Source organism: Crotalus tigris, unplaced genomic scaffold, assembly GCF_016545835.1.
Source record: "Crotalus tigris isolate CLP2741 ecotype Arizona unplaced genomic scaffold, ASM1654583v1 scf7180000017737.1785205, whole genome shotgun sequence".
Taxonomy (NCBI): domain Eukaryota; kingdom Metazoa; phylum Chordata; class Lepidosauria; order Squamata; family Viperidae; genus Crotalus; species Crotalus tigris.
Window position 1 is genome coordinate 7915 of NW_024096603.1, and position 27261 is coordinate 35175.

The 27261-nt window shown below is 36.4% G+C and overlaps 1 protein-coding gene across 1 annotated transcript in view; it reads left to right on the plus strand.

Moving 5' to 3' along the window:
* Positions 1–3982: 3982 nt before the first annotated feature.
* Positions 3983–27261, plus strand: part of BEGAIN (brain enriched guanylate kinase associated) — a 67798-nt gene continuing 44519 nt past the window's right edge. The window contains exons 1-2 of the mRNA XM_039339669.1: positions 3983–4276; positions 6158–6224. Coding sequence (XP_039195603.1) covers positions 4179–4276; positions 6158–6224 — 165 coding nt within the window. The 5' untranslated portion in view covers positions 3983–4178. The remainder of the gene's footprint in view (positions 4277–6157; positions 6225–27261) is intronic.

The window sequence follows — 27261 nt, forward strand, 5'->3', positions numbered from 1 at the left end:
CTAAATACTCTTAAAGAACTTAAAGTAAGTACATATTTCCTTCAATCTTCATAATCTTCTCTCCTATCCAAAAAGAAAAAAAAAAAAAAAAAACAAAAAACAAAAACTTAAAAAACCTATAAGTCCTAAACAAATCTAAGCACATTTAATTAAACAAATTATTTTGTCTTAAAAATATTAATAATAATATTTAAAAACTAAAAACACTTTTAAATCCTAAACAAATCTAAATACAATCATCACTCTATATAAACTCCCTCCAAAACCACAAATTTTTTAAAATTTAAAATATTAGAATCCACTCACTAAAATAAGCAAATTATAATCCCTTCAAAACACAAATTTAAACAATATTATCATTAAAGGTTCAAAACTTAAAACAACAAAGTTAATAAACACATTAAACATTTCAATCTTCACCAATAACTAATTCCATCCGTAAAAAACTACATCCTTATCAATCTCAATTATATTAGTATTATTAATTATTCACATTCCAGTTTTTTCCATTCTCCATTCTTCCATTCTTCCATTTCCCTTCTCCATTCTTGTATCAAACTCGTAAGAAATGCTGCAAGTTCTGCCTTAGGAGACTGCTCCAAAATTCCTGAATCTCCCATCGACTCCGAAGCCAATAAGGGTTCCTTAAATTCCTCCTTGTATTGATCTTTACAATTGTAAGTTGTACAAGTTATCCTCTGCCCGTTCCTCTCTTGTTGATGCCCCTCAGACTGAGATTTCCCAGTTTCCATTTCAGGCAACAATTCCACCCTTAAAGATTGCTCCAAAGACTTTGTAGGTCTAACATCTCCCAGAGATTCAGAAACCACTAAATATGAAACTTCCTTAACCTTCTTCTGTTGCTGCTTTTCTTTGGGATTATATACTGCACAAGTTGTCTTCTGCTCCTCAACCTGGACTTGTTGAGGCCTCTCACACAAAGATTCTCCAGTTTTCATAAATATAGGCTCTTCAAACTGTGATTCTACATTCTTTTCTTCCAAAGCTTTAAACTTAATTGATGGCGATGCACATACCCCCAGGACCGAAGTATAAAAATCTTTTGCTTGAGAAACAGTATTAAGTCTATAACATGTCCCCAGGTAATTCACCACCATTCCAATCGGAACATCCCATCTGAATGAAATTTTTCTCTTTTTAAGTTCATTTGCTAAAAAAGCAAACTCCTTTCTTCTTCTTAAAATTTTAGATGGGATCTCTTTAAAAATTATAACATCTTGTGAAGCAATTTGAAATCTCTTCTTATAATAGGCTTGCACAATTTCATTGCGTAAAGATCTTTTACCAAAGTAAATTACCACATCTCTTGGCAGATTCTTCTGTGCTGCCACCACAGAGTTAACCCTAAATAATTTTTCAATTTCATTAAGTATTCCCTCTTTTTCTTTATTCAAAATCAATGCAAAGTCCTTTGCAACCATCTCCTTCAGATCTCCTTGCAAAGACTCTCCCAGGCCTCTAATTCTTAAGGCATATTCCATTTGTCCATATTGAAGCATAAGAATCTCATTTTCCATTTCTTTTTCCATACTTTCAATTTTCCCCTCCATTATGTCCACTTTTTCAGCTACCTCTTCCACATGGGAGTTCACCTTTTCAAGAACAGAAGCAACACCTTCTAAAGCCAAAACAAAATCTTGTCTCAAGATCTTATTGTTTTCCTCTAAAATCTTTTTCATTTCTGCCCTAATTTGAATTATAACATCTCCCATCATGTCTTGCAAGTCCTTCATAGTTATTAGCTGACCCCCAGAAGAGGGTGAAACTGTTGATTTAGAAGCTGTAGAAATCCCTGGACGCTTTGGAGCCATCTTAAAGAAAAACCTTTAGTCCTTCTTAAGCAATTATAAAAATTCCTTCAAAAATATAACTCCCTCCAAAGAAGGTCATTATAATAAAAAGAAAAAAGGGAAAAAAAGGAAAAGAAAAAGAATTAAAAAAAAGTTTTACTCCTTCTTAAAAATTACAAAAAATTAAACAGAAAAAAAGTCCTTCAAAAAAGGGTCATTACAATAAAAAAAAAAAGGGAGTTCAAAGGAAAAAAAAAGGGAGAAGGGAAAAAAAAAATAATTAAATAAAAAAAGTCCGTTCCAAAAAAAATACTTAGAGATACCAAAAACAACCATTCCAATCATAAGGAAATAAAAAGAGAAAGGGAAAGGAAAGAAAGAAAAACACCAAAAAGCCTGCCGGTCAGCATTCTAACTTCCAGAAAAAAAAACACCGAGGATTTTGCCGATCGCCATTTTACTTTCCCTTTCAACAAAGAAAAAAAATAAAAAGAGAGAATAAAAATAGAAACAAATCTTAAAACTTAAAATCCAAATAAGTCAAAGAAAGCAAAAACTAAATCCTCTACTCAGCTCTGTCCATTTAAAAAAAAAAACTCACCAGTTCTCTTTAAGCACGGAGGTGTTTGCGGCGGCTCGTTTTGTCCCTGAGGACAAAAACAGCTGGGAAGCGGAGACAAGTCTGAACTCCGTGGGAGCACTCCTTTCACCCCCCCAAAAAAAAAAACTTGGGGGGTGCGAAAGAGGCTCTACCACTATTCAGACACTCTCTACCCCCCCCCTTTGCCCGGGAGGGGGATTTTGAACCGCTGAACAGCTGATATCTGCTGTTCATAGCGGTTCTTACACTTACCCAGGAGGACGGCTACAAAGTAGCCGCCATCACGCACGCAAAATCCACCGGAAGTCCCACAAATTATTATTTTAATAACTGTAACTGAGCTAATAATTTGTTCAGTTTTTGTAAGACATTTTACCAAAAATGTACTAAGAGTTACTACATTCTCTTAGAAATATGTCCTTAAATTCTTTCATGTCTTTCCCTTTTTTCCCTATACTATCTTATTATTGAATTTCATTAACAGAAAGGTTTGTCAGTATCCTGGTACAGGTAATCTTTAACTTACAGAGTTTGTTTAGTGACCGTTCAAAAAAAAAAAAAGTGACTTATGTCCATTTTTGACACTTATGACCATTGTAGCATCTCCATAGTCATGTGATCAAAATTCAGATGTTTGCAATTGACTCATATTTATGATGGTTGCAATGTCCCAGAAAGTTGCAAAGTGATCACTTTTGCAACTTTCTGACAAGCAAAGTCATTGGGAATGCCAGATTCATGTAGCAACCCTTTTAGTAACTTAACAACTACATTAATTCACTTAACAGCTATGTAAAAAAAGTTGTAAAATGACTTAACAATTGTCTTCCTTAGCAGCAGAAATTTTGGGCTCAATTGTAGTTGTATGTTGAGGACTACCTGTACCATATATAAAAGTGAGACATTTTTTTTAATTTTTCTTTTCCCACACCTAAATAATAAAGTGGGGAAGTTAAAAAGAGAGATTGGATGATTCTCTATAACAGTGTAGGAAATAAAGAATGTCCCAAAACTAAATAGTTTTTCCCACTTTCTGTTATTCCTAGAAATCCTAGGTAGCATGGAACCACTATTTATTTGTTTACAAGATTTATAAGGCCATCAAACTCAGTATGACTCGAGATGGCATATGAAATAAAGGCAAACAGGAAATCAACAAATTCCAAAACTGTGTAACATTAAACATCTACAATATATAAATATAGAATACAAAACATAAAATAGTGACCAAGCAACAAAACAGAACAACCAGTATTAACAGTAGACTATAGGTATTTCAGTCCCACATATCCAATAGGCATCCAATGGGTGGGATCCACTTTGGAATCTTAAACTCTGAATCCCTAGCAGGAACTTTTACTTGGCCCCATAATGTTTGTTTGATTTATGCAAAAGATCTTAGTTCCATATATTTGTATCTCCAATTACTAATTCTCAAATAAAAGGTTAATTCACTAGAAATCTAATGCCCACATACTAGAGAATTATACTGTAGGTAGTCATAGTAAACTAAAATATTGGTAATGATTTTCACTTTCTGAAATTTTGCTCCAGAGGATAAGAGCTATAATTCAACACCAAAGAATAATCGTAAAATTCTAATATTTGTTACATTATGTAAATTGTATAATTCATGTGACCATATCTGTCACTAGACTGTCTATACAGAATTGTTAATCTGTTGCACTCTGTGTCTTTCTAGCACGCTACAGGAACAGAAGGGGGAACTCTGTAAGCGTCTTTCGTACACAACTCACAAACTGGAAATGCTTGAAACTGAATTTGATTCTACCCGTCAATATCTTGAAGTAGAACTGAGACGCGCTCAGGAAGAACTAGAAAAAGTGACCGAAAAGCTGAGACGGTTTGTGTCTGAATTCATTGACATTACAGAAAATAAATTGCACATACTATTTTTGCGAAATATCAGACATGTGAAGAATGTTGATACTCATTAAAAATTAGAAAGGAAGTTCAATGTTGGCATTAATTAAATCTCAGCACTGACCTAATAAAATAATCAAAGGATTGGAACATTTCCCTTACGAGGTGTTTAAAGTTGTAGGGAAGTGACACAAGTAAGGTGATATATGCTCAAGATATATAAAATTATTCATGAGGTAGAGAAATTAAATAGGGATTATTTTTTCTCTCTCTTATCTCTAATAATGATGGATCTTAGATTCGTTGCACAAAGCTAATCAATAAGGGATTCTAAATAGATAAAAGGAAATATTTTCCATTCTAGTTTGTGGGTTACTCGTTGATCACTAATAGAACTAAATGCAGGACTAAAAGATCTGTCATCTGGTCCTATTCTTATTATTCTTTCAATAAACAATTAAAGATCGTCATTTTTTCACCATTTGCCAAAAAGAATGAATGATTGAATATCAGAAATAAGAAGTAAGTATAATGCTTCAATTATTTGTTTCAGATTAACAACAAGGTTGTATGTACCTTGTGTGTGTAAAAGAATGAGACTGTCCGGTGCTAAAGATCAGGACCACACATGAAGTTCCAATTAAGCTGATTTATTACTAAACATGCCTGTGCACAGCAAGCTACTCAACTAATGGTTAGCAGTATTTTGACATTAGATAAGGGTCAATGGAATTGAAGAGGGGATGGACTTAGTCCATTTGTGGTTACATAGAGACTTTAGGCTGATTCCTCTTTTGGTTCTGCCCCTAGGTTCCGTCTCTCCTTCTCCTACAAAGTCTCATTGCATTCAGTGGAATATACTTCCAGTTCTAGCAGCAACTTCGCTGGTTTTATTTATTTAATTAATTATACTTTATGCTGACCATCTCATTAGAGGTAACTCTAGATGGCTTACAGACATTCAATTAAAATGCATTATAAAACATTAAAATAATAAATAGGGATCATAAATTTAAAATTCAACTAAAATAAAACTAACCAGGATGGAGAGGAAAGGAACAAAGTGTGCACTGGGAGGAGGGCGGGTTATCTATTCCATGAGCCACTTCCAAACTATCAGACCCCCATTGGGGTCCCAGGGTAGATGGCAGAGCCATTTCTTCAAGACTTTCCAGAAGGTCAAAAGGGTGGATGAGATTCTCACCTCCAGGGAATGATGCTCCAGAGGGCAGGAACCAAAAGTCCATGGCTGATGGAATCCGCAATATGCCCCTTCTACTGGCATCAGCAGAACGGGCTACCTCCAGCAGGGTGAGCTGGTTCCTCAGGTATTAATCCCAGACGAATATTAAAGATCTTATTAAAATCCATGTCCTTCTTGCTTCCTTGTGAGCAGAGGCCACACTTAAAATCCAATGAGGGCTGAAAGGTGAAATATCTCATGTTTTTCAGCCCATTTGCTAAGGGATTTCCACAGTTGTTCGGTCAGGTTCCTATTGTTTCCAGTTTTGTTTTTAACTTTGCTCTCAGGAATTAAATAATATATATGTTTCTCTCTTCCTTTTCTCTTTTTCTCTTACAGCTATCCTGTGAGGTAGATCCAAACTCAAAAGATAGTGTTCAGCCCAAGATTGGCCAATGAAATCTCTGTATTTGAGTGGAAATTTGATTCTGTGTCTTTCGGGTTTTAGCTAGGACATTTCATCATCTTGCTTTTCAGATTTATTACAGATAAAATACCTATCTCACATATAAGGAAATAGGAACTAAGTTGCAACTGCTCGTGCAAAACAAATTTTAAAAGTGCAAATATATGTAAGTGCAAATATATGTTAATTACATTATTTCTTCTTTATTTTAGGATACAAAACAATTACCTAGCCTTACAAAGAATTAATCAAGACCTAGAAGATAAATTATACAGGATGGTAAGTATAGGAGGCTATTGTATAATTATTAAGTATACCTGTATGATTCTTTGGTTGCCAGAATAAATTGAAAATGAAGAATCTTATATTTTCATTATGGCAAAGCAACTCAGAAGTAAGCCTTTCAATACTGAATTATGACATCTTCTTTAATAAGTGTGCTTATAGTAGCAACCTGATTTTATAACTTGGTAAGATTTTTCTGCTATTCTGCATGAATAAATTTTTCTTGTCTAATGAAGGGGAACCGCCATTGTTACAGGATGAACATTTGATGTTCTAACTTTTTGTCCTGTAAAAAGGAACTCATCAGGTATCAAATCTGAACAGGAGAAAATTAGATATCCCCTAAGAGTCCAATGATAACTGAGCATGCAGCAATCAAAGAATATTGGTGACTGAGACTGGGAGAGAGAAAGCGAGAAAAGTAAATAAAAATTTAAGTTTGAAATTAATGGAATTTTCTGGGAATAGGCATGTCCAACTGGCACTCCAAATGCCTACTATTTACTGTAGTGTTTTATTGCAGATCATATTTACTTGTTCCAGTTACAGAACCAAAGTTTCAGCAGTGATGGATAGAAAAGAATTCATATATAATACTAAACTTTTGCAGCTTCAGGAGAGGAAAGCTTTAGATTAAAGCACATGAAGATGTGTCTTAGCTACATTATATAGAATTTTGTGTGCTCAGCTGTATCTTATTTAACAAGTTGATAATCCTAGCTTTATTCCTTATAAATTTCACATGAAACAATTTTGATCAATAGGATTGGGGAAATACTTCTTTTTAACAATCTTGAAGGATGCTGCCTCTCACAGCATAGAGTAGTAGACAATACAATTTTTCATTTTCTGATGCTTTACATAATGCAAGAGAATACTTCACCCAACTATCTCATTGTCTAAAATCTTACATAGGCTTTAATAATAATAATAATAATAATAATAATAATAATAATAATAGTAGTAGTAGTAGTAGTAGTAGTAGTAGTAGTAGTAGTAGTAGTAAAGTTGGAAGGGACCTTGGAGGTCATCAAGTCCAACCCCCTGTTCAGGCAGGTAACCCTATACCATTTCGGACAAATGGCTGTCCAGTTTCTTCTTAAAAACTTCCAGTGTTGGAGCATTCACCGCTTCTGGAGGCAGGTTGTTCCACTGGTTAATTGTTCTAACTGTCAGGAAGTTTCTCCTTAGTTCTAGGTTGCTTCTCTCTTTGGTTAGTTTCCACCCATTGCTTCTTGTCCTGCCTTCAGGTGCTTTGGAAAATAGCTTGACTCCCTGTTCTTTGTGGCAGCCCCTGAGATATTGGAACACTGCTATCATGTCCCCCCTTGTCCTTCTCTTTGTTAAACTAGACATACCCAATTCCAGCAATCGTTCCTTATATGTTTTAGCCTCCAGTCCCCTAATCATCTTTGTTGCTCCTCTCTGTACTCTTTCTAGAGTCTCAACATCTTTTTTACATCGTGGTGACCAAAACTGGATGCAGTATTCCAAGTGTGGCCTTACCAAGGCATTGTAAAGTGATACTAATATTTCACGTGATCTTGATTCTATCCCTCTGTTAATGCAGCCTAGCACTGTGTTGGCTTTTTTGGCAGCTGCAGCACACTGCTGGCTCATATTTAAATGATTGTCCACTAGGACTCCGAAATCCCTCCCCCAGTTACTACTATTGAGCAAGGTACCCCCTATACTATACCTGTGCATTTGGTTTTTCTTGCCTAAATGTAGAACCTTACTTTTTTCACCATTGAATTTTATTTTGTTAGATAGCGCCCAGTGTTCAAGTCTGTCCAGATCCTCCTGTATCCTAAGCCTGGCTTCTGGAGTGTTGGCTATTCCTGCCAGCTTGGTGTCATCTGCAAATTTGATGAGTTCCCCATCTATCCCCTCATCCAGATCGTTGATGAAGATGTTGAAGAGCACTAGGCCCAGAACAGAGCCCTGGGGCATCCTACTACACACTTCCCTCTATGTAGATGTGGTTTCATTGAGGACCACATGCTGAGTACGGCCGGTCAGACAGCTACAGATCCATCTGGTGGTGATGCTGTCTAACCCGCATTTTTCTATCTTATCAAATAGTAGGCTGTGATCGACTTTGTCAAATGCCTTACTGAAGTCCAAGTAAATTATATCCACCGCATTCCTCTGGTCCACTAATTTTGTCACTTGGTCAAAGAATGCAATAAGATTTGTCTGGCATGATCTGTTTTTGACAAACCCGTGTTGGCTTTTAGTAATGACTTTATTTGCCTATAGGTGTTTGCTGATTCATTGTTTGATTATCTTTTCCAGAATCTTCCCAGATATTGAGGTCAGGCTGATAGGTCTGTAATTTCCTGGGTCCTTTTTTCCCCCTTTTTTGAAGATGGGAACTACATCCCATCAATCTTTTCTTGAAAACCTCCAGCAATACTGCATCCAGATCACTGGGAAGCAAACTGTTCCATTGGTTAATTGTTCTCACTGGAATTTTCTCCTTAGTTCTAGGTTGGATCTCTCTTTAATAAGCTTCCACCCATTGCTTCTTGTCCTATCCTCAGGAGAGGATAGGACAAGAATAAGTTGATCCCCACCTTTCTGTGGCAGCCCCTCATGTATCAGAAGACAGCCATCATGCCACCCCTAACTCTTCTCTTGGTTAGGCTAGACATACCTAATTCCCTTAACCATTCCTTGAATGATTTATTCTGCAGATCCCTTATCATATTTGATCTTCTTTGCATTTTTTCTAGGGTCTCAGCATCTTTTTTTCTATTGTGGTAACCAAAATTGGATTCAATATTCCAAATGTGTCCTCATTGGTGCAGTATAAAGTGGTATAAAGTGGTACTATCAGTTCTCGTGATTTTGATGCTGTACCTATGTTGATACAGCCTAGGACTGTGTTGGCTTTCTTAGTAGCTGCAGCACACTGCTGTTCATACTTAAGTAATAGTCCACTAAAAAACCTAGATCCCTCTCACAGTTACTATTGTTGATTCAGGTACCAGTTATTCTATTATCCGTGCATTTGATTTTTCCTGCCTAAGTGCAGGACCTTCTTTTTCTCATCACTGAACTGCATCTTGTTAGCTATGGCCCAATGCTCAAGTCTGTCAAGATCCTTTTGAGTCCTTGAGTCTATCCTCCAAAGTGTTAGCAGTTCCCCACAACTTATTTGAAAATATGATGATCTCACCTTCTATCTCCTCATGTGGATCATTGATGAAGATGTTGAAGAGCACAGGCCACAAACATCTGGTCCTGGTCATTTGAACTTGTCTAGGCTGGACAGGTGCTCACTTACCATTTTCTTGCCTATCTTAACTTGTATTTCTATTTGGTTTTTTATGGCACTATTTTTGATAGGTTGGTCTGTTTTTTCCCTTTGTGTGAAGACAGATGCGAAAAACGAGTTAAATAATTCTGCTTTCTCCCTGTTGCTTGTCACCTTGCCACTTTCACCCACTAATGGACCAATCGTTTCCTTCACTTTTTTCTTGTTTTTAACATGTTGAAAGAAGCTTTTTTTGTTATTTTTGACTTTGGTCGCAAGCCTTAGTTCATTTTGAGCCTTAGCTTTCCTCACTTCATCTTTGCAGGCTCGGGCTATTTGCTGATATTCTGACTTAGTTATGTGTCCCTCTTTCCACTTTCTATACTTGTCCTTTTGATCTTTCAATTTGTCAGAGAGTTCTTTATGCAGCCATGCTGGTTTCTTTTGAGAGTTGTTATTTTTCCTCTTTGTTGGTATTGTGCTAGACTGTGCTTTTATTATCTCACTTTTCAAAATTTCCCAAGCCTCTTGAGTTGTTTTCCCCTGGAGGATTCTCATCCATGGAATCCTTCCCAAACCCTCTCTAAGTTTATTGAAATTAGCTCTCTTGAAGTCCAAGACTCTAGTTTGACTGTGTTCTATTGCTTGTGCTTCCATAATGTTGAATTCCAATATTGCATGATCACTTCCTCCCAAGGTTCCTATGGCTTCAACACCTTCTATCATTTCATCTCTGTTAGTGAGAATTAGATCTAAAATGGCTAATCCCCTAGTTCCTTCTCTACTTTTTGGAAGACAAAGTTGTCTGCTAGGTTTGTCAGGAATCTGTTTGATCTTCCACTTGGTGCAGAGTTTGTTGATGTCAGGGTAGTTAAAGTCCCCCATTACTATTGTGATGTGCTTCCTACATACCTTAGTTAGCTGACTAGCAAACAGTTCATCTATTTCCTGTGTTTGGTTGGGTGGCCTATAGTATACACCTATGGCGATGTTGTTTCCCCCCCCTTTTTTTTTATATTGACCCATATGCATTCAGGACAGTTTTCATCATTGTTGTGCTCTATTTCTGTAGAGATGTAGTTATTTCTTATATAGAGAGAAACTCCACCTCCTCTTTTATTTGGTCTGTTTCTTTTAAATAATTTAAATCCCTCTAGTTGTGTGTTCCATTTGTGGGTTTCATCCCACCATATTTCCGTAATGGCAACAATATCATATCTGCCCTCATTAACCTGAATTTCTAATTCACCCTGTTTGCTGTTCATACTCTGTGAGTATGAAGTTACCTTTTCAAGATTGCCACCTTGGCAATCACTTGGAAGTCAAGTGCCAAAAGCCTAACTTTGCCATAAAGTTATCTCATACTGTATCCTTAAGTGAATGACCATCTATTTTTTTTTCTCATGGTTGCCTATCTATGAAATGGATATGACAGTGATTTTCTCTATTGTTTTGTTGCAATAAAAGCATGCAGTGTAAATATTACAAATTACCATATATTTTTTAAATAGTTCAGAGAGAGGATTCTTTCTATTTTTCCTAAAATGTATTCTCTTTTAGTTAGCATAGGTGTCAATAAAAAGTAGATGTAAAATGCAGTCCTGTACCATTAAAAAACAGATCAATTAAAATAGGAGATTCTTCTTCAGAGTTTCCAATTGGTGAGATGAGAAACTACCATTTTAATGCAATAAATTTTATTAGTATCCCCTGAGGCTCCTATCATACAACTTTTTGATATTAGGTGTATTATACCTGGCCTGCAAAAACCTGGATGACAACCAGATAACAATTAGAATTTTCTTTAAAGATCCTTTGGATTTGGGCAGTCTAAACATAGTAGGATTAATTAGCTAGAAGTGGTACAGAGACTCATTCACTGCATGTGTTATCAGCCAGAAGGTGAATGTCTCTGTCTCTAGAATCTATCTACATCTATATATTCTATATCTATGTATAATCATCTATATCATTATCTTCTTTGGGAGTTTATATTACTTGACAACTGTATCCCCAACTTGGGGAAGTAATAATCCTCTCCAATATGACAGCAAAATGCTTAGACAGCCTCAAGTTAGGGAAGCTGTTATATTTAAAATTCTGAAATAGATCACACTTTAGAAATGAGGTCTGTAGACATGTGTGTCCATGCATTTCCTGAATAGTAGGAAAATGTTTATACTGCAATGAATATTAAATGTAACTAAGAAAGGTTCACATTTTTTTTCTCTTTGGCTTGCTTGCTTAGTGAATGATTCGACCTTGTTATTAATTTGGTATAAAAGGCCCATAGTTTTGTATAAAGTTGGTTGTTTTACATTTTTCATAACTAATGGAGCAGCCCTTTGATGGTTTAGCGCCTAGTCCATTGAATTCAATAAGGCACACTTCCAAATAGGTGTGCACTTTAGTTTTGGGAATATTGTTTAAGGATGTGATCCTGGCAAGGAATGACTGATTATTAAGAACTGCTATAATGTACTCAAAGGAAAATGTAAAAGACCTACAATGCATTTATATGTTTCTGTCTCCATTATTAATAGCAGATTTTAGTAATTTGGCCTTGTGGAATCATTCAAGGGAAAACAATTAAATTCTTGTCCCCCGACACTTTAACACAAAACAGTCACTACATCCAATAGTTACTTTGGTAACATAAAAGTAGAAAATGTGTCAAATATAACAATTGTACAATGCAGACATTGGTGTAATTTATACCTTTTTAGGTGTTCTTACATTGGGGTTGAGAAAGTCAGTTGTTTCTAGAATTATTGGTATATGTCTCAGATTTTTTACTGACATGGAATACTCCCAGAAACTTACAGAGATGATGTATTCCTTGCTAGAGAAATCATCTATGGGTTGCTAACCACAACTAACAGCAATTCAACGTCAAAAGCTGTTTTAGATATTCTGTGAATTGTGAATGAATCCAGGCAGGCAATTTCTATCACTCTACTGAGAGACTATCTATTAAATAGTTTTAAGAATTGTAAAGAGACCTACATTACAACTAATAAGCATGAAAGACTGCCTTTGAAAACTCTTGATCTAAAAGTGAATGAATGCTCCAGGTGTAGCTTTTATGAAAATGTGTATTTTTAGACATTTGACATGTATTGTGTATACAGTGATTATTATGATTGGAAAAAGTATTTATAAGCCAATTTTATTACAGTTTTAAAACTGTAATGTTGCTCTAGTATAATGAAGAGATTATATGGTATAATTGCGTTCTTAGTTTCTGATTTCATTTCTTACTGGATCGTTCTCTCCCGTAAATTAATGCTGAACATGCCACCTGCCATTAGCAACTCTATATAATTTATAATGTCCATACTTGACATATAATCACAGCTTTTTGAATTACCTTGTCCAGGGGTGTGACAGATTTATTGCCATGACAAATCCTTATTTATTGTATATCATTTTATGGCAGGATCTCACCTTCCTAGAGTAGATGTAAATTATTCTTCTGAGCTCATACTTAAAGCATTTTCCTCAATAAAGAAAGATTTCAGCTAATTAAATGCCACTGACCATTCTTAGAAGTGGCACAGGTGTCTAGTCTATTTAATATGAATTTGTTATATTTCTTGCTTACAACTGAACTGCAATCAATTGTATCTGGGGTTGCCTTTTGTTTAGAAACTTCAGTTGTTTCAGAATGAAACCTGTTATAGAGAACATTCAGTTTCTAGATGAATATTCAGAACATTCATATTTCAGACCAGAATTCAGTAATTAGGATTCATGAAGCTCTAAATCAGGGTTCTTCAAACTTGGCCCTTTTATGACTTGTGGACTTCAACTTCCAGAATTCCGCAGCCAGCATTGCTGGCTGAGGAATTCTGGAAGTTGAAGTCCACAAGTCATAAAAGGGCCAAGTTTGAAGAACCCTGCTCTAAATGGCTAAGAATTACTTTACCTGAAAAGGTTGTTTTTTATTTATAAACTGAGGTCTTTCAGAAAAACACCTCACCCTTTTCCCATTCAGGCATTAGGAAACATAGCAGCCTCTCCACTCAGGTCTTCCCCATCTATGATATGAATTGTGCTAGGAGATAAAGCAAGACTAAATCCTTCAGTGAGATCCTTACTTAGAATGTGGAACATGGATTTTGTCAATCCTAGTCCAACCTTTTAATCTCTAAAAGGTACAGTACCTTATGTATTGTTGTATAGGTAGTCCTCAACTTACAACCATTCTTTTAGAAATCATTTGAAGTTAGAACAGCACTAAAAAAGTGACTTTACAACTCTTCCTTGCACTTAACAACCATCACAGCATCCCCACATGATCAGAATTTGGGTACTTGGCAAGCAGCATGGATTTATAACAGTATTGCAATGTCCTGGGGTCATGTGAATGCTGGCTTTTAACCAGCAGAGTCAGTGGAGGAAGCTGGCTTTGCTTAACGACCATGGCAGAAAAGGTTATAAAGTCATATGTGATTCACTTAACAACCACTTTGCTTTAACAAGAGAAATCTTGGCCCCAATTGTGGTTGTAAATCTAGGATTTTCTATAAATGGAATTGTGATATTCTGGTCTCTTCTTAATCAACCATCTCCATGTTGGCAGGCAAAACGGGGAGTGAAAATTTAGCTACACTTGGTTGAACTTCAGTAGGATTCATGTCCAAGGCTACATAATTTCCTATGTGTAATGAATGTGCCCTGGGAAGAAACAATGTGGTTGCTAGGAATCACCACTGGCTTGATGGCACTTCACCAGTGAATGTGCATTTATACCTACAAGTACAGAGTTGTGGTGATCTGGACCCTGTGTTGGCCTTCGGCAAGGCCCATAAAATGAGACTCTTGTTTGCTTATGTTAAGTGTTGGATTGTGGCTTTGTAGTTTTTACTAGCTGCTATGGGTTTTATATTTTTGTACCTTTTTATTATTTTTGATATAATGAGCCACCCACAGTCACATATATGATTTGTAAATATAAATCTACTGAATAAATAAAAATATGCTTAAAGTTAAAAGTATTCACAGGAGAAATGGGCTGATTCAATGATAGCCTGTCAAGCCTGTCATTATGTATATCAAAATTAGAGATATAAGGTAGTAAAAGACAAGGAAACAAAACCAAAAAGAGTTATTGTACAACTAACTCTAAAAGGATACTCTCAGTTGATTCCAGCCAGGAATACACAGGTAGAACATAGGATATCAAAATAAAACAAAGGCAACCACAGATTAGCAGAGACACTATAGCTTTGCTCATTTTAAAGTAAAGGAACTGAGGATTCTAATTCTGCATCTAGCTTCCCATAGTTCTTAGAGAATGGCATTTTCCCTAGATCTTCAATTTAGCCTTCTTAGATTGGGGCTTCTTCCTTACTTGGCATTAAGCTATCCCCCAAAAAGAAATCAAATATGACTGAATTTATGAAGAAGTGTTTATTCCCAAGTTACCTGTTCCTTAATTGTCTGCTACATCACTTGATCAGCCTTTGTCTTCCCTGGGTTTTCAAAGAGCTGGAGCCTTTCCCATTTCCCATGTCAGATGTGTTTTGTGTTTTACTATTACTTGATTTATACCACCACTAATTCTCATGATTCTGAACAGCAGTAGTTTTTCAAAATTAAAATAATGTCTAGCTCTTTCTTACCTATTTTTCTTTTCATTGTGGAATGTTTTAGAGCTGCACAAAAACATTGTTGTCCTAGACATTTTAATTTGTTTCTACACTTAATGCTGCTTAAATGTTTTAACAAAAGGAGATAGTATTGTGAGATTTTTTTTAATTCACTTGTTAATTCAACTTCCTTCTACTTGGTGCAAGATCATTCACTTTTATATTTGAATGGAATGGAATGGAATGGAATGGAATGGAATGGAATGGAATAGAATAGAATAGAATAGAATAGAATAGAATAGAATAGAATAGAATAGAATAGAATAGAATAGAATAGAATAGAAGAGTTATAAGGGACCTTAGAGCTCTTTTAGTCCAACCCCCTGCTTAGGCAGGAAACCCTATACCATTTCAGACAAATGGTTGTCCAATCTCTTCTTAAAAACTTTTAAACGTTTTATTATTCTTTTCAGTCCTCTCAGCTTAATTTTTAATAAAAGAAAATGACCCTGTTGAATAATGAGAAAAATTTGCTCTGAATTATGTTTTCATAAAGTCTTGGTGTATCTTGTTCAACTTGTCTACACACCTGAATTGTTTTCCAAAAAGGAAGAAAGCTTCTTCAGTGTTACCGTAAACTACTGAAACATAAACTATTGATGAAGATCAAAAATTGGGAAAAAGAATGATATAAAAAAGAAAGGAAGAGAACTGCTGTAGAGTTTTATTAGAAGGGGAACAGGAATGAGAGGTAGATATACCAGCTGTTTCCGCCAGTGACATTTATCCTCATAGACATTTTCTATAATTAACTCTGCTTAGTGCTGATTTAGTACCATTATAACAGAAACAAAGAGCATTTGATCCATTGCCAAACTCCTCAGTGAAGTGTCTCAAGCTAGATTGCTAATGGCTTTAATGCCTCAAAAAATAAAAGGGGAAATCATAAACATATCTATCAATAAGGTTGTACAAACCCATGTTCCTGCCTATTCAGAACTCTGAAACCAATGTTTCTGGTTCTTCTAGTTGAATCCCATTGACAACTCCAAGTCTATGTAAAGGTAATTGGATACAAGCCAGACCTAATATTATAATGAATGAAATAGTGTTCTGCCCACAGGAAGCGCTGAATAGACAGTTCATGTGCAAGGACTGCATGTGTGTGCAAACCACTAAGCATCCCTGGTCAAATCGTTTACTTCAATTAAGCTGTAAAGAAATAGAAGCTGGTATGATATCTACATAGTACAAATTTGGACATGACATGACATCTGTATGATAGGAACAGAAGTTTGGATACAGAGGGATAGAATCAAGATCACATGAATATTACTTTACAATGCCTTGCTAAGGCCACACTTGGAATACTGCATCCAGTTTTGGTCACCACGATGTAAAAAAGATGTTGAGACTCTAGAAGGAGTACAGAGAAGAACAACAAAGATGATTGGGGGACTGGAGACTAAAACATATAAGAAACAGTTGCTGGAATTGAGTATGTTTAGTTTAATGAAGAGAAGGATGAGGGGTGACAAGATAGCAGTGTTCCAATATCTTAGGGGTTGCCACAAAGAAGGCGGAGTCAAGCTATTCTCCAAAGCACCTGAAAGCAGGACAAGAAGCAACAGATGGAAACTAACCAAAGAGAGAAGCAACCTAGAACTAAGGAGAAATTTCCTGACAGTTAGAACAATTAATCAGTGGAACAACCTGCCTCCAGAAGCTGTGAATGCTCCAACAGTGGAAGTTTTTAAGAAGAGACTGGACAGCCATTTGTCCGAAATGGTATAGGGTTTCCTGCCTGAGTAGGGGGTTGGACTAGATGACCTCCAACAACTTTATTGTTGTTGTTGTTGTTGTTGTTGTCTATCGTTCTGTACATTGGCAGAAATAATAGCCTAACCTTTGCATGTTACTGTATCCTTAATCTATCAGGCATCTTGTGGGGGCAGGGTTAATCCTGACTTCTTATTGTGTTGTGCTTACTTGCCAAACATTCACAGCGCTGCACATTGCTGCTCAGGGAAGCAGTACACATCCCCACAAGGGAGAAATGCTCCTTGTTCCATATACAGAGATGAAGGTACCCAAGTGTTTCCCTCTACTCGGAGTACAGCAATGTGTGGCAGCAGCTTAAAAAGCTAATACCATCCTTGGTTGTATAAACAGAGGCATAGAATCAAATCATGTGAAGTATTAGTACCTCTTTATAAGACCACAGTGAAATACTTCATTCAGTTTTGGTCATCGCATTAACAAAAAAGATGTTGAGACTTTGGGAAAAGTGCAAAGAGAAGCAACTAAGATGATTAAATGCCTGAAGACTAAAACATGAAGAATGGTTGCAGGAATCCGGTATGGCTAATCTAGAGAAAAGATGGACTAGGGGAGACATGATAGCAGTATTCCAGTATTTGAGGGACAGCCACAAAAAAAAGGGAGTCAATTTATTTTCCAAAGCACCAGAGGGCAGGACAAGAAACAATAGATGGAAACTAATCAATGAGAGAAGCAACCTGGAATTAAGGAGAAACTTCCTAACAGTGAGGACAATTAACCAATGGAACAGCTTGCCTTTCGAAGTTGTGGGTGCTTCATGACTGGAGGTTTTTAAGAAAAGACTGAACAGCCACTTGTCTGAAATGTATAGGGTCTCTTACTTGTGCAGGGGGTTGGACTAGAAGATCTCCAAGGTCCCTTCCAGTTCTATTCTGCTTGAAGAAAAGATTTTCCTCTACTTAATACAAAAAGCAGAATGAGTTTGACAGAAGTGGAAAAAAGAATGGACTCCCTGAAGACTTTAAAAAAAAGTTGCAATACCACCACCACCACCCCTCAAAAAAAGAGAAACCCTGAGCGTTAAAGCAAGAATAAATATTTGCTTAAAGGAGTCTTTTAGTTTCTATATAAATAAATAAAAATGTTGTAGCCTGGAATCTATACTATATCAGTTGATTTTTGGGTTTTGGTGCTACACCTTCATTGTCTCCCAAGAATGGAAGAAAGAGTTAAATCATTAAATCAGTTGTCTCTATACTACCGGTACATAGCCTATAAGGCTGCAATTTTGAAAATATTTTGCTTGTTGCATTTTTATCTTTTAAGGCCATACTGCTTGTGTGATTCCTGCCTCTCTCACACACACACAGTGTTATGAGGTAGCTGGGAGATAGATGGTGACAGGGCAAATGGGACTGGGCCAAAGTGTGAACATCTGAAGAAGGAAATTTGAGCTTCCAAGCTTCCACTAAGCTCAGCTGGTATTCTATAAGTCCAAATGTTAGCAGGACAGAACTATGCCCTGAAGGAGGGAGGGGGAAAATATAGGTGTCTAGATAATGTTAGACTGCAGTTCCCATCATTATTGATTGTTGGTTGGGGCCACAGATTTGCCCTTTCTTTCCTAGGAGTTGTTCCAGCAGTCTCAAATCTCCTTATCAATAGTTCTGGCAGCACCTAAAATAACTGGATCAGAAGTTGATAAGTGATTTCTAGGAGGCTGAATTTAGTTTTCTTTTGTATTAGATTTCTGTAATTTTACTATATTCATAAGTGACTATATGAAATTGTTAAATAAACAAATAGTTTCCATTGGGGGAATAAAATGTCCCTCCATGCTTTCTTTGGTGCTCTTGTAACATCTCTTGTAAGGTATATTGGCAAGGCTTTGTTGGCCCTTTTCCTAGCCAGTAATGGACATGGCATAGCGCACTGCAGGCAGTCTACCTTTGCAAAGTGTCTTCTCTGCTGCTAAGACTTGGCAAAGAGTTCTGGGGAAAGAACGCTCTTCCAAAGCTATGGAAAGCTTTGCTTTTTCAGCTTTTTTTCTCGTGCTCCTCTTCTTGGAAAACTAATTAAACAAAACAGATTAGCTCAATATTTCTCAACCTTGGCAACTGTAAGATGGGTGGACTTCAACTCTCAGAATTTCTCATCCAGCCATGTTGAAATCTACCCATCTTAAAGTTGCCATAGTTGAGAAACACTGGATTAATCAATGGGGCTTCAGTGTTCCCTTAACATTGGCTTGGGGCTAAATATAATGCATATGTCAATTCAATTACTGTAAGTAGAATAGAATAGAATAGAATAGAATAGAATAGAATAGAATAGAATAGAATAGAATAGAATAGAATAGAATAGAATAATAACTTTATTGTCACTTTGAATGTACACTAATTGACATACATTAAAATGAAATTTTGTTCCATACAGCTCTCAAAGGGTCACCATCTCCAATATACACTACATAAATATGACAAAAATAAATAAATAAATAAATACAGAATTATGCATTTACCCACATATATTATATGATACAGAGAAACGACACAGTCTAGTTCAGATTACATATACATGTCCATGGCGAGAAAAACGAATCTTGTGAGTTTACCAGACAGATGACATAGGGAACAAAGCTGTTACAGAATTGGGTAGTCCTGCTAGAAATATTTCAAAATCTCCTCCCAGAGGGGAGCAACAGAAACAGACTGTAAAGTGGGTGTGTGCTGTTACTCATGTCAACATTCTATGTTGTGAGAATAAGCTAGAGGGTCACCACCAGCTTCTGATTTTACTCTGTTCCTAACTTAATAGGCTTTAACAAGAATTCAAAGAAATTAAATCAGATTCAAAGAAAAGCAACAAAAGTAATTGGGGCTAGACTTTATATGCTATGAAGCGAGACTGAAGGAACTGGGAATGAGAAGAGAAGACCTGGGCAAATAAAAAAAAAAGTTCAAATTTGTAACAGGGTGTCCCATTAGAACAAAGTCAAGTTCTGATTCTGATCAAATGATAAGAAAAGCCTCCTTAAAGTAAGATGACTTTGACAGTGGGACTTGGTGCCTAGAGATACAGTAATTATGAAGTCTCCTTCATTGGATCTGTTCAATTGCAAGTTGAACAGCAATCTGCCAGGGATGCTAGTTGCTTAAATAGCCCCTAATTTATATGATGTTATGATCTTAATATCTGAAAAAAGCCCATGGGAAGAATTCCTGCATGATGTCTTTCTGTGGGATTTAATTGAAATCTGAGCAGGCATGCTGGCTGCAGATGGCTAGGGAAATTATTGTACTATATAGTGAAGAATAGAACACCTACACAAAACATCAGTCAATTTGTAACTAATGTAAATTCAAGTATGAGTGTTTCTTGTACATTTAAATTGTTTTCTATTGGCCAGGATGTGAAATACTTTTGACATTGCAATAATGAAAAGCTCTGATCAATACTACTAAACAGAATGCTAAAAGAAAAATCTGTTCTTTGGTTATATAATAGTTAAAGGAGTTATTGACAATCTATTCCCCACTAATAATGAATGCCAATATTTCATTTTAATCTCATTTACTGGTAGAATTTATACTGACTTGAGAGGGGGGAGGGAGGGGGGAGAGGGAGAGAGAGAGAGAGAGAGAGAGAGAGAGAGAGAGAGAGAGAGAGAGAGAGAGAGAGAGAGAGAGAGAGAGAGAGAGAGAGAGAGAGTGAGAGAGAGAGAGAGAGAGAGAGAGAGAGAGAGAGAGAGTATTCAAACCAGTTCTTGCTTAAATAGTTTTATAATACAAGCTTTCTCAATATGGGAGCTTTTTAAGTTATTAGAACTATTACTCTTCAGAAATCATGAGAATTAGTGTGCATGACTGAACTTTGGAAATAATGAAACTGGACTAAGGGCAACTGCATTCAACAGCTGAGGTCTTAGCAATGTTTATAAGTGCTAACATTTGCCTCCTATCCTAGTTACTTGGTACTAAGTAACTAGGAAGTTATCACCATAGAATGCCGGAATACACCAAAAGAACATTTTGTCAGGATATTCTTGATGTGCAGTGGAGGGTGACTCTTAGAAATCCATCGAGATAACAGTGCTGTAATGAACTCGAGTTTTTCAAAAAGATCAAGAGAAATAGGAGAATGGATTTATTATACCCAATGAGAAAACAAATGTTAAGGGATGTTATTGTTTAGATTCCTCACCAGCCAGTAGATCCGCCAGCTGAGTCTCAGGAATCAGATGAGGAGGAGGGGCCCTGAGGAGCTCCAATACAATACAGTCGGATGAGGAGCTTGGCCCCTCTACTCATGCTCAGGCTGAGACACAGCTTGCTGGGAAGCTGAGTTGGACAGTGATGAAGAACAGTTGGGACAAATCATGGATGCACAAATACGCAGGAAAGAGAAGCAAGTAGGACAGAGGAATGCAATGGGTGGCTTCAAGGCAAAGGAGAAAGCATTAGGAAGCCACGCCTTGGCTGAATTATAAAAGGGAAGGTATGAGAGGTGGTGGTTGTCGAAGGCAACTGTTCGTGTTGAGGATCGAGTTTCTGTAGACTGTGTTTGTTTGCCTTAGACATTGACTCAGGTCTGTGAGAATAAAAGGAGTTGTTTTTTTCTTGCGGTTCCTGCCTTTTTCTTGGAAGAGGGGTTTCTCCTTGTGAGCATAACAAGGACTCACATAGGCTGGGACAGAACAGTTATGTTACAATTTACAGAACATGTTTTGATAGAACAAATGCTGTGGAAATATATACAACACAGATTTATGACTTTGGGAATAAAATCCAAGTGTTAAGAAAGAAAACCCTTATTATTAAGGACCAATAGAAGATATTTGATGGACAGGCCAGAGACAATGATTGTAATGACATATGGTAGACCAGAAGCCATGGTGTACTTTCTGTAAGTGAAATACAATAAAGACACTGTTAACAGAGGGTTTTGAAGTTTAATTTAGCTGTTGGTTTTATCTGTTACCTGTAAACTATGTCAAGCAAAGTGGGTTGGGTAAACAGTTTTGTAGAAATTTCTAAATTGTGTACCTGTTTTGCAAAGGGACAGGAGTTATTATCTTTGAAATATATTTATCAGCATTCAGCTAGGGAGGACAATTTATGCGTATGACTGGGGGGAGTTACACACTTTTTGTGTAGTTACAATAAAAATTATTGTCTCTCCTTCCTCTTAAACATAACCATAATACCTTTGTTCCCTTATTCAATACTTTATAATCATCTAGCCTAAAAATCATCACTTTGGCTCTTTCTGCTTTCAACAAAAAGTTCATAAGAGTGTCAGTACTCTGCAAAGGTACTTGCTATTTTATCATCCATTGTATTTACTTCAGTATATCTCAATTTTATAAACATATTAAACTCATTGGACAACAAAATATTACCCTCTTCTGTGAACATCAGTTGTAAACAAATACATTCTTCTGGAATTATCAATAAACTTCTTTTCCCTTCTGTAACTTTTACTCCCTTTAATAATAACCATCGATCTTTATTTCAAAATTGAAATCCATAAAAGGGAAGTAAAAAATAAAAAGAGAGGTCTTTTTTTTCCCGCCCATGATATTTTAGTCCCTTTTAGTACTGGTACTTAGCTTCACGTTTCTCTTCTCTGTCTACTTATCATTGTCCTATTATTTTCCCCCCCTTTTTTTAACTGTACTCCTTTTATTGTAAAAGCTGGTTAAAGACTATAATAAAGGTATTTGATCTCATTTCTATTTATCTCTTTGTTTAACACAGTTAGCCAGCAGCTTCCTTAAAAATTTAAACCTTCTTTTTCACAGAGATATATTGTATATCATCTGTTTATTTAAAAAAATATTTTAAATAAAGCAATATTCCAAATTTAAATGTCCGTTTAGTCTGGTTTTTTTTTTTAAAAAAAAAAAAAAAACATTTTCATTCCAAAGCCCTGGTAAGCTTTTTGCATTTATTTTTTTTAAAAAAAAAATCTTTGTAACTGGTTCCTTCCTTTTTAATTTAAACTTTCCCAGGTAGAAGGTCCACCCATCCAGGTAGCTTTCAGGGCTCTCCTGCTCTGAAAATCTCTTTACATCAGGATTCCCCAACCCCCGGTCCCTGGATCGGTACCAGGCCACTGCATGCCAGCAACCGGTCCGCACAAACAAGCAAAGCCCCATCCATGGGATGCAGGCAGCAGACAAATCATGTATTCTCCGGTCCGTGGCAAAACCTCTCTCCACAGAACTAGTCCCTGGTGCCCAAAGGATGGGGAACTCTGCTTTACACTACACAAGTTTGCTCCATTTAAACTTGCTTTAGAAATTAGATTGGGCAGTCCCAGTGCCCTTTGTACAGGAGTCCTTCAGAGTTTGGCTGCTGGTTCTCTACTCTCAGGTTAGCTGCAGACTTCCTCGCAAGCAGCTAATCGCCCTCTCCCCCCTCCCACCACCACCACCACCCCGCCCATGTAGTGATCTCATGGCTTCTCTTGCCTGGAGAAAGTGTGTTATCTCAAGCATATCATTCAGCTGTTAGCCTTTGCATCATCTAGGCCCAGTGCTCTTCAACATCTTCAATGATTTGGACGAGGGGATAGATGGGGAACTCATCAAATTTGTGGATGACACCAAGCTGGCAGGAATAGCCAACACTCCAGAAGACAGGCTTAAGATACAGGAGGACATGGACAGACTTGAACACTGGGCGCTATCTAACAAAATGAAATTCAATGGTGAAAAAAGTAAGGTTCTACATTTAGGCAAGAAAAACCAAATGTACAGGTATAGTATAGGGGGTATCTTGCTCAATAGTAGTAACTGTGAGGGATCTCGGAGTCCTAGTGGACAATCACTTAAATATGAGCCAGCAGTGTGCTGCAGCTGCCAAAAAAGCCAACACAGTGCTGGGCTGCATTAACAGAGGGATAGAATCAAGATCACGTGAAGTATTAATACCACTTTACTTTATTATTATTGTTATTATTATTATTATCATCATTATCATTATTATTATTATCTCTACTGTTTTGTGAAGACAAGCTAGTCTTCCATGTTTCCCCATAGAATTCATTACTGAAGGACAATGAGTTCTGTTTCATTCTAATACTAGAAAAAATGTTCATAGACTTAATGTGCTTAACATTGTGTTAAACAAGATTTTAATTATGCTTTGTTAAGTATGTGTAATAAATCTGAGTTTTGGATTCAAACAATGTGTAAACCAAAATCAAATAAATCTCATTATTGTCAAGGATGAAAGTTTGGCAGCTACATGCCTCTGCGTTTCAGCTTCCCTTTATAGTAAGGGATGGGGGAATGTTACTTTCATGTGGGTTAGATAGAGAAAGAAAACTTCTATGATTCTGCTGAAGACCATGAGAGCCTAAAACCTTTTCAAGGACACCATAACAGGTGTGGCTTAGAAGAAGATGGTTCCCATAACAAAGTGAACTTGTTTATATGGACTACATAACACGTTGGGGATTTGGCTGGGAAAATTGTTGTTTAAGTCTATGAATTGGTGTTGGAATCTCAGAGTTAGTTTTGCTTCGACATTACCATGCATTGTATTCAATAAACAGTAAGAGTTTCGGAGACAGAATGAACCTGGAGTTTTATTTGAATTCTCGAGCTGGAAGTTAACAATTATGACTAATTGTACTAAGCCACAAGAGGAAAGAGTTGACATGACTGATAATTCAGCCATTGTAATTTATAAACCATGGTTATTGCTTATCATGTATGAACTCAGTACAGATTATATTATCTATTCAGTTGAAATGTCTGGAAGCAAACAGCCAAGCTCAAAGAGCATCAAGGACTCCACAGTTTAGCTCTGAGCTACCGATATTCTCTTCTATTGGTATTGAGATAATTGTGATTTATTCAACAAACCATACATAAAGACCTTAGTAAGACCACATTTAGAATACTACATCCAATTTTGGTGACCATATAAAAAGATGTAGAGACTGGAAAGAGTGCAGAAAAGAGCAACTAAGATGATTAGGGGGCTAGACACTAAAACATATGAAGAACAGTTGCAAGAATTGAGTTTATCTAGTCTGGAGAAAAGAAGGACTAGGGGTGACATGATAGCAGTGTTCTAATATTTGAACCTGGGTAAATTACTCAAAATTTCTAAAAGTGCTTTTTCTTTGGGTAACAACACATGAAGTCATTACCCAGTCAAAACAGCTGCCACAAAAAAGAGAGGGCCAAACTATTTTCGAAAGCACCAGAAGGCAAGACAAGAAACAATGGATGGAAACTTATCAAGGAAAGAAGCAACATTGAACTAAGGAGAAATTTCCTAATAATGAAAACAATCAGTGGAACAGCTTGCCGTCACTGGATGCTTTTAAGAAGAGATTGGTCAGCCACTTGTCCGGAATGGTATAGGGTCTCCAGCTTGTGCAGGGGATTTCACTAGAATACCTCGAAGGTTCTTTCCAGTTCTGTTATTCTGTTAAAGAAACTATGGGTTAGTATGATGGGTGAATCTAACCAGTTTATGTTATCAGCACCGGGTTCTGACTGGTAAATCTCAGAATTATGTTGAAAATAAATCAATCTGCAAGCCTCGTATCTGCTTATTTTTTATTAAACTCTGACAGAGACAAAATTGTAAATAATTGAATAATTAGTGCAATGCTTCCGAACCTGGGTAAATTACTCAAAATTTCTAAAAGTGCTTTTTCTTTGGGTAACAACACATGAAGTCATTACCCAGTCAAAACAGGGACATATAAATTGACTTAAAGCATTTTACCTCTATTGGGTAGAAAGGACTTTCTGATCAGTGGTTTTGGGTAATGAAGGAAAAAGTTTGGGAAGCACTGAATTAATGAGACACATTTGAACTGATTTGCTAGCCCATCCATCCTCATTATGCTGAGCACATGCTAACTTTTTTCTGTTGGTCAACCAGCATCCCTTTTCATTAGTCAACTTTGGCCTGGAAGATTTTTCAATGAAGCGGTGATCCTAATTAAACTTGATTCAATTAATTTGAATATGATCATTTTCAGATTATGTTCTGGGATGGTGTTCCAGATGAAAAGTTTATGTAGAAGACTAGAGGATTAATAGGAAGAATTCACTGCAATATAGCAATATTAAGTGCATCAGTGTACTGACCCCTTTAACACATAGAGGGGGATAATATGAAACTTGCATTAATAGTACTGAGACATTCCCCTGTGATTTATTTAGGTCAAACACCTGCTTATTTCAGTGTACACTGGGAGCATATTTAGTTTTATTTCATTCTTTACATTAATATAAGAGGATTTTTCTATAGGCGTTAAGAAACTTACCATATAACCAAAGATTTATGTTTTATATTTTGTATTTATAGAGGACTAATATTTTATGTCTTCAATTTTGTACTGAGGAAGGGCTATCCACTGGCAAAGTAAGCACTGCATTAATTTTGCTGTACCCAGGATGATAGAACAGGAAAAATGACTATCCTCTTGAACCAGGAGAACACTCTATATATAGGTAGTAGAACCTAGCCAACCTTGGTTGACTTCTGAGTTTGATTTATTCAGTATTTAGATGGAAATCGCTAGGAAATCCCAGGGCTTTAGGCTAGATCAGGAATTGAAAAAGTTTATATTTCCTGAAGCTACAGGGTGGGCAGGTTTATTTTTCTTGTGTTGAATTGCATCGTCTCGTCTTGATCTCACATGGATTAAGAATGATCTTAACCTAGAATTGTCCCAAGAGGAAGGGGAAGTCTTAAAATAGACCTCAAGGTTTTCCTTTTATTGTCTACACATATTGGTCATATATTGTCCATACGTTGTCCACACACCTAAGAAAGATTGCGGCAAAGTGTATATTTTGAATTGACATGAACTTCCTTCTTAAGTAGAGTGTAACAAGCCTTGTTCTTCAGTAATAAGAATTACTGATTAGGTAAAAGTCCAGTCTTCTTCAAATGATTTTATGACTATGGATGGATTCAACACTGTTGAATCAATACTGTTTTCCATGGGAACTGCTGGAAAGCTGCCCATGAAACTTTTTTTTTTTTTGAGAAAGAAGACTGAGCTGAATTCTAAAAAGAAAGTCTTTTTATTAGCCCTTGGAGAAAGTTATTTTTCCTGGATACAGTGAGGATTAATATAATTTGGCTATGCTTTTAAAATTATTTCTTTCATTTCCATTCTTGTTCCTCAGCAAACTATATTGCACCTTATTTTCTGGAAAGTCCAGCAATAACCCTCTCACTGTTTTTGCTTCCCAATAATTTGTATTCCAAGACATATTTGCTAGAAGCCCTTAATTAACTTTCTTGACTTTGTTTCATTTCTTTTAGAAGCCATGTGAATTGGTTGGCCATCACCACATTTTGGGGGATCAAATTCAGCAAGCAAATAATGTAAATAAATAAATAAATAA